At 43.3% G+C, this 15,750-nt stretch overlaps 2 protein-coding genes across 2 annotated transcripts; both read right to left on the bottom strand.

Annotated features, from left to right (window-relative positions):
- Positions 1–5,262: 5,262 nt before the first annotated feature.
- Positions 5,263–8,016, bottom strand: RPL22L1 (ribosomal protein L22 like 1). The gene is made up of 5 exons (XM_057411564.1): positions 7,959–8,016; positions 7,241–7,470; positions 6,868–6,960; positions 6,358–6,479; positions 5,263–5,574 (listed from the first exon to the last, which is right to left on the bottom strand). The coding sequence occupies exons 1-5, from the start codon at positions 8,014–8,016 to the stop codon at positions 5,430–5,432; spliced, it is 648 nt and encodes a 215-aa protein (XP_057267547.1). The 3' UTR covers positions 5,263–5,429.
- On the bottom strand, positions 7,625–15,651 carry EIF5A2 (eukaryotic translation initiation factor 5A2). Its single transcript, XM_057411526.1, has 4 exons — positions 15,482–15,651; positions 13,925–14,029; positions 12,233–12,364; positions 7,625–11,572 (listed from the first exon to the last, which is right to left on the bottom strand). Exons 1-4 carry the CDS (start codon positions 15,644–15,646, stop codon positions 11,513–11,515), a joined length of 462 nt encoding a protein of 153 aa, XP_057267509.1. The 5' UTR covers positions 15,647–15,651; the 3' UTR covers positions 7,625–11,512.
- Between the last annotated feature and the right edge of the window lie 99 nt (positions 15,652–15,750).

Below are 15,750 nucleotides of genomic sequence, written 5' to 3'. Positions count from 1 at the left end.
AAACAGGTCCCTGGACTATGAGGTGGGTGATGTGCAGCCAGGAGCAATGGCATGACCCTCCAGCTTTGGGCTTCAGACTAATCACCCCAGTTCAGCTGCCCCTTGCTGACCACCCCCGGGCTCTGCAAGTTATTTCCACCAGCCTCACAGTGCCCTGCTGCAGCTGAGTTCCAGGTGAGGGTATTTACCCCTTGTAGGGGTCTCAGCATCCCAGGCTGGGGCAGGAGAAGGGGTCCCAAAACAGCTGCTGGGGAGAAGCTTGGAAGCTTGGAAGCTCCCAGCCTGCTGTGTCAGCAAAGCTACCCCTGTCTCAGGGCTGTTATCTTCCAGCAGTGTAAATATTTTCTAAATGAGCTAAAAGGGTGAAGACTGATGAATGCAGCTTTGCTGGGAAATGTTACCGAGTTAGGAAGAAGGATGTTTGAACACCCCTTATCTGTCCTTGCTGAGGAGCAGAGGGGCAGCTGGGGTGGCTCCCACCAGAGCTGGCAGCAGCGCTGCACCCTGAAGCATCTTGCCCTTCTGCATCAAACTAATGCATTTTAGTCATTTGCTTTCGATTCTGCTATTTGTGCACCTTACTGTACTTATTATTTAGTGCCATCTTCCATCTTCCTGACCTACTGCCAGCAATTAAGAAGATCCTGATGCTGTCAGCTCTGGCACCTGCAGGTTTGGCTCAAAGCATCCCGTCAGTGCATGGGGAACATTGGCACAGTGATCAGGCCACTGTGTAAAAAAAATGCTCCTTGACCCACGTTCCCATTTAAAATCCCAACCAAACTCCTAACCTGATGGCAAGAACATTGTAACAAAGGTAAGACTTAAATCACGCACTGTTGTGGGATGGGATGTTTGAACTGTCTTGCCAAGTTAAACTACCTAGTTAAAAAAAACAACAGAAAAGATCTGTTACTAGGCTTTTAAAACATTTCTCTCTCAAGCGCTTGTTTAAATTCAGCATGGATGGACAGCAATGGAAAATCTTTCCCAGCTGGTGGCTCTTTGGCACTTCGTGAGTCTATTAGCCCCCAGAGCAAAGGGATAGAGGGGCAAAAGCTGCAGTTTCCAGGCTTGAAGGGGACATGAAAACACCTCCCTTCGACTCCCCCCTCCCTCCCCCCCCCAGCTGCCTCCATGAGGGCCTCACAGCATCCTGCCTGAAGGGTGTTTGGGTCATGTTGTAGACTCCTGAAGGGTGTTTGGGTCATGTTATAGATGCCTGAAGGGTGTTTGGGCCATTTGGTAGCAGCTTGGCCCTGGCTGCTCCTCCCACCTATGGTCTGTGCTCTGCAACAGCATTTCCCTCAAGCAGCAGCTTTAGCACGAGTTAGGGCTCAAATAGCAGCTAAGGTGCCAAGGCAAGCCTGGAAGTGGTTTTATGGCAGCATCCTGCCAAGAATGTACGCGCCACAGGAATTAGGCATTCGTGTGTCGGTGGGACAGCTGGGCAGCAATCCGGAGGCTAGCAGCAGGAGATGCCTGCTGGATTTAGATGCTGGAATAGGATATTGCTTACAGAAATCCCTGCCGAGCCCCTGCAGCTCTGTGCTGCCCGCAAGGGTGGGTGACCACACTGTGCAGCACTGGCTCACATGAGCTCTCCCTGGAGGACCTGCCATCACAGGCAGTAACATGCTGATGGCTGAAGTGTTTCCCAGCCAGCCTTGTCTGGGGGCGCACATCTGCTCCAGCTTGTCTTGATGCCACCTTCTTCCACCTCAGGGTCTTTCCATGTGTCCCCAGGAGCTTCCTTGGTGCCTCTGACTTATGTTTCTCCTTCTCCTGGCTTTCGCAGCACTGTGTTATGGCTTTTGCGCCTATGAATCTAACCGCTCAGAGTGGTCCTTGTGACAGGTATCAGTCGTTACCTGCTAATGGCAATCACAGACCCTTGCTCATGGGACTGGGATCAGACAAGACACTTCATCTGACATAGCTATTAAAGCTCATGGGACAAAGACTACTTTCAATATTGTAAGGCCTTTTAGATCTGCACATTTCTGATCTCAGGGTTTTCTTTTTATCTTTAAAAAGAAATAATTGTTATGTGTTTTTGTCTTTATTTGGTGTAATTGGATCACTCCCACCACTGAAGCTTGCTTCCTGCTGTTGGGTACATTGAAGCCATTATTATTTATTTTTCCACAGGCCTCTCTGTCTCCAATTACTTTGAGCTGATGTTATGTGAATATGTTGAGTCTGTGCCTCCTTCAATATCCGACACATGCTGGGTCTGTTGTAGACATAGTACCCCAAAACATTTTTCACGTATTTCCTGCTATTATTTACCTCTTTATTTCTGATCCTGCTGCTTTTGGGTACATGTTAAAGCTGGTTTTCATTGGGTCTATAGGTGAGAAGGGCAGACGGACAGAAAGCATATGGGTATACAAGAACATGTAGAAGTACCTTTTATTAGTGGTGTTACGATTGGTGACATCCTGTGGGTTTTGTTGCTCTTTCTTTACTGGAAATCAGTGATAGTTTTGCTGCAGGAAGGGTGATGGAGACTGATGGTGAAGAAAAAGAACATCTCTGTGTGCTCATAATAAGCAGCTTATGTGGTGGTGCTGCTGCTCTGGCAACAGCCGTGTAGCTCTTAGGCTTAGAAATTTGTTTGCTTTTTTTTTTTTATTTGCCAGACATTGAAATTTTCCATGTGTGGGAGGTCTCTCATAAACTTGTTTTGTTTGGAGGAGAGCAGTGAAAGTATTTTACATGAAATGGAGAAACTTTAAATGAAAAAGGGGTGAGAATATAGACATATTTTTAATATATTTTAACATATTTTTGAAAAAATTTGCTGTATTAAAGCCATGTAAAAGTTAGAGTGACACTGTTCTCCTGAGCCCTGAGCTCGCAGGTGTTGGCCTTGGCCCATCTGCTGTGCTACCGGTTCAATTGGTGCTTTGCAATGATTATTCCTTTGCAAATTGAAGTGCTGGCTTGGTGGACTAGGGGTCTCAGCTGGGTGGAGGTGCATCAGAGTGGTGTTCCATAACTCACTCCTTCCTGCTGCATTTTGTGCTTATCCCTTTTGGAAATCCTAAAGCACCCAGAGCATGTTACTATGTAGCCCTGGGGACTAAACTCTGCAGCAGCCCTGGTTCTCTGTGAAGCCTTCATGCTGTGGGTGCATTGTATTTCCCTCAGCTTCACTGCCTGGCTGACACAGGAGCGTGTCTCTGCAGCTATGAGGACAGCCCAGTCCTCCGAGCAGGGCTTTTCTGGGCTCTTGTCCAGCACTAAATATGGAAAATTCTGTCAATTCTGTCGGTTTTCAAGCTGTTCAGGATCTTTTAACTTTCTAAACAAAGATGAACAAAACTGGTTATTTTATAGCATTAATTTTATAGTATTAATTACTTTATGCGAACAAGGTCTGTTTCCTGCCTGCCACCTGCATTACATCTGCCCCCTTCAGCTGTGAAATACATGAAGTTAGGAAAGAATCACTGTGTTTTCCAGAGCTTGTCTGATTTCCCATGACTCAATATCCCTAACTGCCCGAGAAAGCTCTAACAGCCTGCACGCTCAGAAGCATAGAGCCAGACAGGCCTCAGGATACAGCTATCACAGCTTGGACAACACAGCAATAAAACAAAGATGCTTGACTGGTATCTGAAGATGCAGGAAGGAAAAGGTTTCTAAATTTATGAAAACACGCTGGATCCACACTTACAAGAAACTTGGAATTTGGTTTTTCAAGTTTTCCATGTTGTCAAGCATCAGAAAAGGAATTCCTAGACTCCATCGTCACTGCAGTGAAGCTCAGTGAGTAATACAACACACATGACTGCCTTGGCAGTTTTCCTCCAACCCCAGCTATGAAATGAGTAGCTTTGCTTGAAATCCCAGGCCTTGTTTTCACGTCTTTTGACTACAGACAATCTGTATCTGCTGGGCCATACAACTACATGGGTAGATGCCAGCCTGCTTTAGGAGGAAGAACAACTAGGCAACATGATTCCATTAGCTCCAATTTTGTTTGTGCTGGTTCCATTTAATCAGAGCAGCTTTGCTGTGTCAGTCTAGCATTCAGGATATAGTGTCACATAAAAGCTCAACTATGGAAAAAACAGGTGGGGATGGATTCTGAAATACAACTGTCAGTCATGCCCTTTGCTTAACTTAGTGCAGCAAAACCAGACCAGATAGTTTTCAACTATTTGTAGCTTTACTGTGGAAAACAATGCTGTCTGCTCAATACAGGCAGCATTATATAACTACACAGTTATATATATTATCTATATTGTATTACATAACTACTTTCTAAAAGCATTAGCAATCTTCTGTTCTTCCAGAACAGGAAGAACATAACCACCTTTATTTTCTGCTTTGATTGATTTTTCTCAAATAGGGATACTCACGGCAGTGCTCTGGCATTATCCAGTGCTCCAGATCACAGGCCAGGACTTCAGGTGTTTTATTTCCACTGAAGCATATAAAGCTCAGTACATAGGACCTTGGAAATAATCCTTAGCCTTGCTGCCAGTTAGACTCACTGCTTTTAGCTAGCTCTGAAACAGCAAAATGACACACATCAATATGGCAAAGATTACACAAGTCGCTACTGTCTCCTCTCCTCTCCCTGGGCCACCCTTCAGGAACAGACATTGACAAGTAGAAAACCCTAAGGCTGCTGCTAACATTCATCTCCCCTTCTGTAGTTTTTAGATTTAGGTACAGCAAGTGGGTGTCATGCGACTGTCAATGCATTGCTTTGTGCTTTGTAACTCTCTAAATAGTCTGTCTCAGAGATTTGCCAGCAAAAACAATGCTGAAATAATTACTAAAAAATCACCAGAAAATGAAACAATTTAGTTGGCACAATTCAGCCTAAACTAGCAGATTTGTTCAAGCTCAAAGTTCAGTATCAGAGCCTACATGGATCCTCGCTTTATGATATTAATAAAGCATTACTAACACCAGACTTCAACACTGTGCTACAACCAATTCAAGACTTGAATAAATCACACAGAATAAAAAATTATTATAAAAATTCATAACCCTGTTTTTAAACAAACAGAATTAAACTTTTACTAAATATTGTCTCATTAGCTTCACATATATTAGCAGAACAAACTGGTACTTCCAGTCACAGGAAGCTCTATTTTTACCAAAACGGTTAAACACTGATGTCACTGTCCTCCTACATTCATACTGGCTGAAGGGCTCAGTCCTTTTCTACTTGGACTCTTGACACCACACTGAGCAGCTCTGATTTCTAACAGTGGAAGGAAAACTGCAAATCAAAAAATTCTCCATGCTGGTTTTTAATTAGAACTTAGAAAAAAGGCTAGAAAACTATACCCATGATCTGTCAAACAGGGTACAAAGTCTTTATTCACCAATAAGTTAAGTATTCTTATAAATAGATGTTCTTGTCTTTTGTACACTGCATGTAGTACAAAGCTAAGCTTCAATTATTCCTCAGACTCCGATCCTTCTTCATCTTGGCTGATTTGGAAGTAGCGTAGTTCATAGGTCTCCTTGTCAGATGCAACAACACGAAGCCAGTCACGCAGGTTATTCTTCTTGAGGTACTTCTTGGTGAGATACTTTAGGTACCTTAAAAACAGTAATTATATGTTACAACTCTCTTGTTTAACAACCCTTACTGCTGTCTGCGCTCCATTCAAGACATGGCTCCAGGAGGGGACCAACACACTGATTATATCCATTCATTAAAAATCACCATATATAACAGGGTACTTTCATTCCAGGTACCTATGAATTTGCTATTTGATGCTTTCTGACTACACAGCACAATGCCAGTAACTCAAAAGCACTGAGAAGTGGTTCTAAACCTTGGTCTAACAGGACAGATACTTGTGTATCTGTATCAACAAATGAAGGGGGGTTGCAGGGAAGGAATGGCTCATTAGGAAGGAACCTCTCATCAGCACACACATCCACTGCACACCCTAACACACTGAGCAGTTTAACGCTCCATCTGACTCAACAGGTTCTTCTGCAACAGCATGTACTGCATACACATACGTTTTAATACAACCAAGCAAGTAATGAAACAGCCACCCATTATATGAACACAGCATGGCTTTTAAAAGCCTATCTTTCCTTGATACACTTCTAACAACATATACAAAGCATCTCTGTATTACTATGCTTATATTAGAGAGTATTAATTTGCACTCAAGCCCTAAGTTTTAAAAAGCAGAGGTTTTTTTGGTATCTAATGCTAGAGATCTGTTTGAATTATGTCTTCCACAAACATCTACAAGCACTATGAAGGTCTGAGCCAACACCTCCTCTGTATGTATCTGAAGCACATCATGTTCAATATACCACTGCTCAAAATCACAACCACAACAAAAGGAAACATATGCCAACCTTTTAGAAAACTGCTTCTCGGATGTCACCGTGATCTTGTTCTTCAGGCGTTCAATATGAACAGTGTTGCCCAAGTTTCCAGTTTTTCCATTGACCTTAACCTTCTCCTTTAGGAACTGTTCCTGTTTCAACATTAAAGGAATAGAACACTAGGGAATGGCACCCTAGATGTGAACTAGGGAAGGGACCCTAGCCATATAGCAATATTAAAAAATCACCATTTACTGATGTCCCGATAGCAAGTATTTACAATGCAGTAATATTCTACAGAGTGCAATTAAAGAAGTCACGCCTGGGCTAAACCAGTATTTAATTTAAAACAGTTCTATTCATGGACAAGTATAAGCCATCTTAACTATAAATACAACTAAGCTTTCAAAAGCACCAATACTTTAAAGAACAGCTGTTGATTTTCTAATTTAAAATGTAACTTTTGAGCTGGGATCCAGATATCGTACTAAGGTTATAATAAAAACTGCGCACCAGGAGTATGAGCAAACCACGACTTACAAAATTCCCAGAATCGAAGATTCCATCTTCCACAGGATGGGTCAAGTCAAGGTAAAACTTCCAGATGGATTTTTTTGATTTTCTGTCCTTTTGCTAGAACACCGGAAGAACACCCATCATTATCCATAACACCCACACCAGCAGCTTTTATCAGCGCGGGACACGGCAGAGGGCCTTCGCCTGGGCAGCTGGACTAGCCGCAGCCGGCTCACCCGGCCCGGGACCCGCCGGCCACCACTCGAGGCGACGGCGAGGTCATCAAACCGCCTGGCCGGGCCCGGCCCAGCCGCCCCCTGTGCTTGGGCCCGCACTCACCGGTGCCATGCTACCGCGGCCCGGCCCAGCCGCCCCCTGTGTTTGGGCCCGCACTCACCGGTGCCATGCTACCGCGCCACGCTCCCGCAGGAAGGAAGAAGCGAACGGCTCGCCTCGCTTTTATAGTCCCGGAGGTGACGTCACCACGCAGGCAAGCGGCGCAGAGCGCCTGCGCTGCCAGAGGCAGCTGGGAGGGGGAGCCCGCCCTCGGCAGCCATGTTACGCTCGCGGCGGGGCGGCAATATCGAATGAAGGAGGCAGCCGTGTGTTTGAGTTCTGATTTTATTTCTGTAGGACAGGAACGCAAGCGGTTCTCTTGCTCTCGTAACAACCCGCTGGCCGCGCCGCTCTCCTCCGGGCGCGTGGGCTGACAACAGTGTTCTCACTGCAGCCAGGTCAGCGCAGGAGCCTGCCGACGCACTCAGCCTTGAAGCAACCCAGATCCCCGCAGCACTGACATCTTTATTAGTTCTGGAGCAAAACAGTGAACATACATCTTTCCCCTGATCATTGGCATGGTGTTGAAAACAATACAGCTTCCAAAACACACACACATTTGAACCACCAGGGCTGCTGCTCCCGGCTCACACCAGTTACAGGGCTTGGTTTTCACCATCACCAGGAAAAGCAGTCATCACCATCATTCCTCTTTCCCCAGAGTTCTGAAAGCCACACCAAACAATAACGCTTAAATATACAGCACAGGACAGCAGGGGTTTTCTGCGATACAGCAATACACAGCAAACATTCGGGTTTCAACTCACAAACCAAGTTACTCTCAGATGCCAAATACTGTAGGGCCAGACTGTAGGTGCTGGAGAGGCCTCTGCCCATCTTGGCATGCCCACACCAGACTGCAGAATGCTCCACCATGCTCCCACTACAACACCTCCAGGATCAACACCTTCGTTAACATTCTCTGTGTATAAGCGAGATACTTGAAATATCCTTAACAAGGTCCTTTTCTCCTGAAGTTTAGTTCTACTGTAACAAACTACATTCTAATTACTCAACCAAAAAAAAAAGTGGGATTTATTGAATTCTGAATTCTGTGAGACTGACCTGCAGTAACCATAAGAGTCTGAACTGTCAACAAGTTTGAATTCTTTACAGATTATGCAAAATCACCTGTATTTTGAAACTACAGATCGTGCACCATTTCTGTATACACTGTGGATTAGAAAAACCTGCAAGAGGCTTGAAAGCAGTTACGTCAAAACAAAATTCAGCTAACTTCTTAAGAAAAAAAACAGCCCTGAGAACATGGCTCAACTAGCAAGAGCCTAGTTGAAAAACCACCATTATAAGCAAAAATTAGAAGGATCTATTGAAATCTTAATGTATTACTTGCCAACACTTGAGGCAGGAAACACTGCGGTTTTCCCAATTCTGTAAATTAGTAGGAGAAACTCAGTGAATTGGAGCCATTAAAAAAATGCATTATTTGAACTGGGAATAGTTTTCTTTACCTCCTAGGTTTCACAGTCTTTACTCTAAGCAATTGCCATCAGGTTTTAGAAGATTATAGTTTTCAGTTTTGACACAATTTAAGTGTTAAGACAGTACTACAGAACAAGTACATCAGTAAGATTTGTTTTAAAGTAAAGCTATGAAAGGAGAACTTCCCTAAGCATTTGGTTAGGGATCTTAAAAATACGCGTCTATATGAACTACTGATCACAAAGTTTGTTGCAAACAATTCTGACAGTAAACTGAAACATCTTACTCTGGAAAAAAATGCCTCAAATACATGTTCTAATTTAGAAGCAACTTTTAACCTTACTGAAACTTTGCGATTATGCTTAACTCATGCTTATGTATTATTAACTATGGGAAACTTCATGCATGACAAGCAAATGCTCTGCACTTCCATAGTGTTCGAAGTGCTTCACAAAAGACAACTAAGTATATAAGAACAAACCTATAATGAAGTACTTAATCATTTAAATCTTGCAGAACTGAAGGTTGCAATAGAAGGACATCTGTAAGTCCCAAGGAAGGCTCTTCCAGCAAGCTGGAGGTCATAAAACCTTTATCTTTAGATAGCTGTAGTACCTGTAAACTCCAGTGAGACCAGAACCCCACTTGTAGGAACAGGACAAAATCCAGCCTTTGTCCTGGAGAGCTCGCAGGTTAAGTTAATGCTCAGACTGTGGGCCAGTGGCATCAAATACCTGTCTTCCAACAAAGTTTTAGAGGACAGACAGGCACCTGAAAGTAAACTAAAGCACTACCAGAACAGGGACAAATCAGAGTCTTGCAGTTTTCAAGCATATTGTAAGTACTTGTAATACAGTGATAGCATTAGAACTTGCATTAGTTTGCCATAGCAACCTATGACTTCCCACACAGCTCACCTTGCTGTCAATACCATCAATGGTTTCACCATCACCTCCAAAGCCCGCAGAGCCTGTCTTTCAGGTACTTTTTCAATGGAGAAACAAAGGAGCACAGTGCAGACTAGCTTGAACTATTCAGCATGCATGTCAAAACTATTCTGAATGCATCTCAATCTCTTGTGTCTACAGGTGTTTTTTTTAAGCAGTTTTGCCATTTCAATCCAGGCGTTTTTATAGAGTTCACCTGCAATGTGCGTTGTGCTAGGCAAGAGCATGTGGCAGTCTCTTACTTCTGTGTCCCAGGTAACTGTGCTTTATTACCAGAGTATATTTATTGCTGTCTTTACCTTCACTGGTACTGCTCTCCCTGTCACAAGAAGCCTGTAGAAAACACATGTTTTCGCCATATACATTAGGCCCCCAAGATTTGCTAAGCCCTGCCATAGTATGTACAAGGGCAGTTCAGGACAGTTGCCATGAGCCCTCTGGGGATTGAGTATATACTATTAAGCTGAAAACATTTTAAACAGTTCACAGGAGTATGACCTCTGACTTTCACGGCCCACTGTGAATGGAGCATGTATCCAGGGCAGAATGCTACATGCTTAAAAGTTATCCTCAATCAGCCAACAGCCACTGAAGCTTAAGGCAAGCTCATGAAGCAATTTTATCAACTGTGAAGAGAGGTCTGAACCACAGACTAAGAGTTTCCCACTCATGAAGAGTCACCAAGTTTTAGAATTCAAGTTGAACGCCTTAAACAGGAACACTAGTTATCCTTCCATTAACTATTGCTATGAAGCCTTGTGTTTGCCCATTAAGCTACTAACTAGAGGCATGCATGCATGTTTCAGTGACTCATAACGCCTCTGGATGGGAGCTAGCTTTCATAACTATGTAGCAATTTACTTACTTTTATAGTTAAGCCATGGTTGTTCAGTATTGTCTGTAAAGTCTATAGTTTGAAAATACCATAGTTTTATTTTTTAAAAAGAATCACATGCATTTAGTTTAGGCTCGATGCTACAGTTTGTCCCACTTTTTGAGAAAACCCGTGGTCCCTGTGCTACAAAAATATGGTCTACACCTGAAGATTAAAATCTAAAGCTGGAAGCACTGCAACAGATTTCCGTGGAGCTTGTCACCCTTTTATAGTTTAAGATAAATAAAATAAAGGAAAGCAATTGAACTATTTTATTTTTTCAAGTCTGACAAAGGCCTCGAGTGAAAGTCTATAGCTTTAACATCCGTTCTCACCTTTGTGTCCCCTTGACCTATCTATGTCTCATCTACCCAATATTCCAACTGCCTGCCTAAACCACAGGTAGGCTTTTGACACCATTTTATCATCAAAATAAGCCAACAAGTTGGCAAAGAAGAAAACAGAGGTAATACAGTTAAGTTGCACATGGCCACTGGGGCTTGGTCAAGCCAGCTGGCATTTTTGATCACTTGAGTTTCTTGGTCTAAAAGTTGCGATTGGCACCTACAGTTCTGCAAGAGTCCCAATCCACAAAATACTTAAGCATTAAAAAAAAAAAAAGCTACTTTTATTGTTTTATCGTCAGTTCTACCTAAACATGTCAAGAAAAATACTATTTGTGCTCTAGGTCACTTTATAATCCTAGATACCTACCAGCTTATCTAAAAGCCCCTGAATACTGTATTTTGTCTGTTCATACAGACAAACACTGTTTTGCTCAAGCAAATAAAAATATATTCACTAGTAACACCTGATTGGTTTCTCAGATCCATAGCTGAAACCCACAGGAATGTTAAAATAGTTATGATTAAGGAATTAAAATCTCAGTGATTTTGAAAACTGCCAGTTAGCCTGCAACACTAATCCAGAATCCAGCACTGCTTTTTAACAATTCAAAAAAGAAATGAGGTTGCTTGTGAAGGCCAGAGCTTTGGTGACAATAGGAACCAAATTTATAGATCTGTGGTTTGTCCAGACCTGAGCAGCTGCCCGAGCCTGGTGATCCTCTTTATTTGCAAGGCTTTATGGCTACAGCACATTCTTCATTCATTGCACTTATGACAGATATCTGAAAGAAAAGACAAGGTAAATAAGTAAGCTCCAACCTCTGCCAGAGGAAGTTACAGATTTTCATATTTTAACATCTGTCCCATCTCTCAAGAAAAACAGAAGCTGAAGCTGGTAAAAATTCAGCCATTAGAAAGATATCCACAGTACCTGCCCTTCCTACCAATTTGCTCTTCTACTGCCTTCCCTTTGCCATGTTGCCTTGGCCAGCAGCTTGAGGTTCATACCACAGAGGAAGAGAAACAAGCTCCTGCAACAGAGCCTAGACAGTGACTAGGTGTGGTCCAGCACAGACTGTAGTCTGCAGAGCTACTTGCAGACAGGTTTGCTAACAGCAAATTAGACTACCCAGACTATGTCACAAAACTCTACACCTGTCAGCAATTAAGAAAGCCTGGAGGCTCCAATCCACACTGTGTGGTCAGGACTGTTAGGATTTATCTAGATATTTCAGAGCTACACCTATTGTCTTATTGACAACTGGGCCAGGCTTCAGTGCCATACTGAGTGCACCAGTACAAAAAAAGTCCTTCTGCATTTCGAAGAACCAATTTCCCTGCTTCTCTACCCACCCTTCACAGAGATACAAGTGGTCAATATCAAAGTATGACTTCTCAAGCAGAATTAACCATAATGTGTCCTGTCTGCCATCTATACTTGCCTGCACATCTTCATTGGCATTGAATTTTCCTTCTATTTCTTTGCCAAGATCCCCTTCTGGCAACTTTAGATCTTCACGAACTTCACCACTTTCTGTCAGCAGGGAGAGATACCCATCCTGAATACCTATCAGCTGTGAAGAGAATTTCACTTTTAGTAAGTTTAACATCAGTAGCCACCAGTAGACAGTAGCTGAAGATAAGCAGAAAGCAGTCAACTCCACCTGTTACATTAATTCTTTAGTACTGTGTAACAGTTAAGGACCTAATTTAAGTCAATGTTTAACAACAACTCAGAGAGCTGATCTAGAGCAACTGTAGCAAAAGCTAGTCTGCTATCAAAAACCACCAGAACCCTGCTGGTTACTTCTTAGTACACAGGGCACTGCAAAACCCATCCTTGTAAAAGGTCCTGCTTCCAGGTCATGAGTTCAGCTTTTTACATCTATGAATTAGAAACAGTAACTGAAATGCTGTTCACTGAACAGCACTGCTTTTACAAAGCACACAAAGTACACAATAGTTGACCTGTATGTACACTTCTATACCTTCATTTGTACAACAGGATACCATCATTTACATTAAAGGCTAATGAATAAATTAGGGAACATCCACCAAGCTCTGGGCCACTTTTACAATGCTGTTTCCAGCCTAACTGAAAAGCTGGGCTAAGGGTAGCAGCTATTTCAACAGAGCAGGTTAGGGAACTTGGAAGACACAACTGTCAACCCAAAAGGCAACCCTGACAAGTCTGATAAACAGCAAGAATTTCAGAAGCAGTGACGACTCAAGAACAATGAAAGATCACCAACATTAAGAATCTCCTGGAAGGTCTGAACTCCAGCACAAGGCTGGTCACACTTTATTCAAACAGCACTAGCTCTGAGTTGCTAACACAGCGATTTTTGGCTTTGTCGAGGAATTGAAGTGTCCCAGCTGAGGCTGATGTATCAGTTCCTGGCCAGAACTAGTCCCAAGACAATGGGAAGATAGCAGATATGTTACAACTGAGAACCTGAACCATGCTGCTTTTAAGAGCAAACTGTCTGTATCACAGAATGCATTACAGAAGTCTGCCAAGTTCCCTGCATACATGTATTTCAGTACAGAGCTGGGAGCACCAAAATTACTTGAGAACAACTATTCCACACAAGGAGTAGAAAGCACTGTAGCAAGTTAGAATTGGCATCAGATGCCATTTAAACTGTCTTGTTATTTCATCTACTCTGTTTAAGGGCAGAATTTTAAATGAATCTAAGCATATAAATATATGCTTAGATTCAAATTTACTTGAAGCAAGATCCTGATTATCCTTTAACTAATATTAAGTCGTAGCAGAGATAAACTCTAAATTCTAAAGGATGCCAGTACCACAAAGAATAAAGAAGTGACCTTACAACATGAACTAGAGAAAAATCACAGTTCTGAATTGTCTATTACTTGTCATTTCTAAAGAATGCTACTGTAACATGAGATTAGTACAGTAAGGAGCTCTCCATCAGTAAGCCTGAGAGTTTTAAGAATTTAGTAAATGCGGATTTCAGCAACGTCACGTCTATACAGGCAAGTTCCCTTAATTCTGACAACAGTACTTAATTAATTGAGGCAGATTTTGGGATGAAGAGAGTTTATGTGTGGTATTAGGAGTATAAAGCCTCTTAATGTGTGGGAGGACATAGTGATTGTTAACTCACCTGGTAATCATTCCTCTTGATATTTGGAACATCCATGTTATGAGTTGATGGGCAAATATCTTCATATTTTTTACCAGTGAAGATATCAATACCAACCAAATGCACCTACAAGGGAAGAAAATTACCATCAGTTACTGCTGGTCCTAGAGAATGCCTAGAAGATGCCACTGCCATCAGTATTGCTGGTTCCACACAGTTTTCTAAGAGATTGTGGGTAATACCAGCTTTTGCCTAGAGCCTTTACTTGTGGTATGAAAGCAGCCCAAGCACCAAGAGAGGGTCTTTCATGCCTTTTCACAGCATACTATAGGAACACTACATGAGAATGAAGATCAGCCATTGTTACCGTCCATAGCTGTTTGTAGTGTTACAGCAGCAAGCTAGAGCTCAGAGTACACAGTGTTTAAGAAAACTCAGAACTTTCAGTACCGAGAAACACAACAGTGTTGGTGACAACATGAAGGTTAAGGGGAAGAGAAGAGGTGGTCATGCACAGAGATTAAAGCAGCTCCCACCTGCCTTGGTGCTAGCAGTAGCTGCTCCCTACAGCTAGTGCTTGGATTACAAGCCTTCTCAAACCCTTTCACAACCACTTCTTAAGAGAACTGGATCTAAAATAATCCATAAAAAAAGCAAGAGGTGGGAGAAAGGAAAATACTGGCAAGGGCTTAGTATACTCTAGCTTTGATAAATCCTAAATATTTTGCCCACCTACATGTATCATACAAGGTCCAGAAACTTATAAATACCACTAGTTGGTGCTTGTAGCAGATCTGTCTCTAAACTCTACTATACCCACTATAAAGTGTTGCTGAATTACTGAAGGGAGAGTCTAGCCTTGGTCTGAGCTCTGGACAGCTACATACATAAGTCAACTGCTTAGGCAGGACTGTAGCCCCAGCCAGCAGGTAAGAATGTCCCTTCTGAGACACAGGAGGGGCAAGATACTCCTCACTCAGTGCTGAAAAAAGCAAAGCAACAGCAAGGCAAGACAGCAAAGTAGGGCTAGAGCAGGCCCACAGAGGCAACGAGTGTTTGCTGAGCTCCTCTGGATTACGTAACAGAAACACGGCTCCTCGAGTAAGTGCTTGAATTGAGTACAAGTGCTTAAGTTGAGCGCTACAATAGTGAAAGTCTGCTAGCCCAGGCAGACAGCAAAGTGTTTTGGTGGGTAGCGACAGCACAACCCAACCACACCCTAGTGATTTCATCAGCCCCCTTCCAGAACTTGCTCTACCCCCACTACAAAAACAGGCTTTAGCACTATCATCCTTAAAGCTTTTTAACAAGTTGGGTGAAAAAAACCACCCACCCCTTGTCCTCGACCCTTCACACTTTACATTAACGAACATCCCTGAGCCAGCTCTAGAGTGCAGACACACACGTGACACTGCTGCGAGAAAGGCAAAGGCGGGATACAGAACGCTGCGAAATGAAACGCTACACCCTCCCGTCTAGGTTAGCCACGCAGGAGAGCGTGATACCGCTGCGAGGGCTGGGAGCCGCAGGGCTGTGAAACAAGACTGAGGCTTGCCGAGCCTACCCGAGGCCGCTCACCTTGGCGTGGCCGTGCTTGCCCGTCTTGGAAGTGGACATCTCTACGATCTTACAGGGGCGGCCCTTGAGCACCACAAAGCCGTTCTTCCGCAGAGCCGAGCACTGCATAGGGTACGTGAACGAGGCGCCGGCATCGCCCGTGGTGAAGTCGAGCTCGTCGGCCATGGCGGCGGCGGTCGGTTTCTGTGAAGGGTGGTCAGGCGGCTTCCGGGCGACAAAACTAGGTTTTAAACGCACTCGAAAAGAAATGTGTGTTTCCAGAGCCTGGC

The sequence above is a fragment of the Pezoporus wallicus genome, unplaced genomic scaffold (assembly GCF_028554395.1).
Source record: "Pezoporus wallicus isolate ANWC-B61680 ecotype Strahan unplaced genomic scaffold, APGP_CSIRO_Pwel_v1 contig_6899, whole genome shotgun sequence".
NCBI classification, from domain to species: Eukaryota; Metazoa; Chordata; class Aves; order Psittaciformes; family Psittacidae; genus Pezoporus; species Pezoporus wallicus.
The sequence above is the reverse complement of the archived record's forward strand: the minus strand, read 5'-3'. Positions and strand labels throughout refer to the sequence as shown.

What these genes read in the sequence shown, in the direction of transcription:
- EIF5A2 (XM_057411526.1), bottom strand. Translation starts at nt 15,646, where the DNA reads ATGGCCGACGAGCTCGACTTCACCACGGGCGATGCCGGCGCCTCGTTC. An exon ending in GCAAGCACGGCCACGCCAAG is followed by an intron (nt 14,030 to 15,481) that starts GTGAGCGGCCTC and finishes CTTCCCTTGTAG; the next exon opens with GTGCATTTGGTTGGTATTGA. An exon ending in TCAAGAGGAATGATTACCAG is followed by an intron (nt 12,365 to 13,924) that starts GTGAGTTAACAA and finishes TTCTCTTCACAG; the next exon opens with CTGATAGGTATTCAGGATGG.
- RPL22L1 (XM_057411564.1), bottom strand. Translation starts at nt 8,016, where the DNA reads ATGGGCAGAGGCCTCTCCAGCACCTACAGTCTGGCCCTACAGTATTTG. An exon ending in GGCGCGGTAGCATGGCACCG is followed by an intron (nt 6,961 to 7,240) that starts GTGAGTGCGGGC and finishes CCGGTGTTCTAG; the next exon opens with CAAAAGGACAGAAAATCAAA. An exon ending in TCTTCGATTCTGGGAATTTT is followed by an intron (nt 6,480 to 6,867) that starts GTAAGTCGTGGT and finishes ATGTTGAAACAG; the next exon opens with GAACAGTTCCTAAAGGAGAA.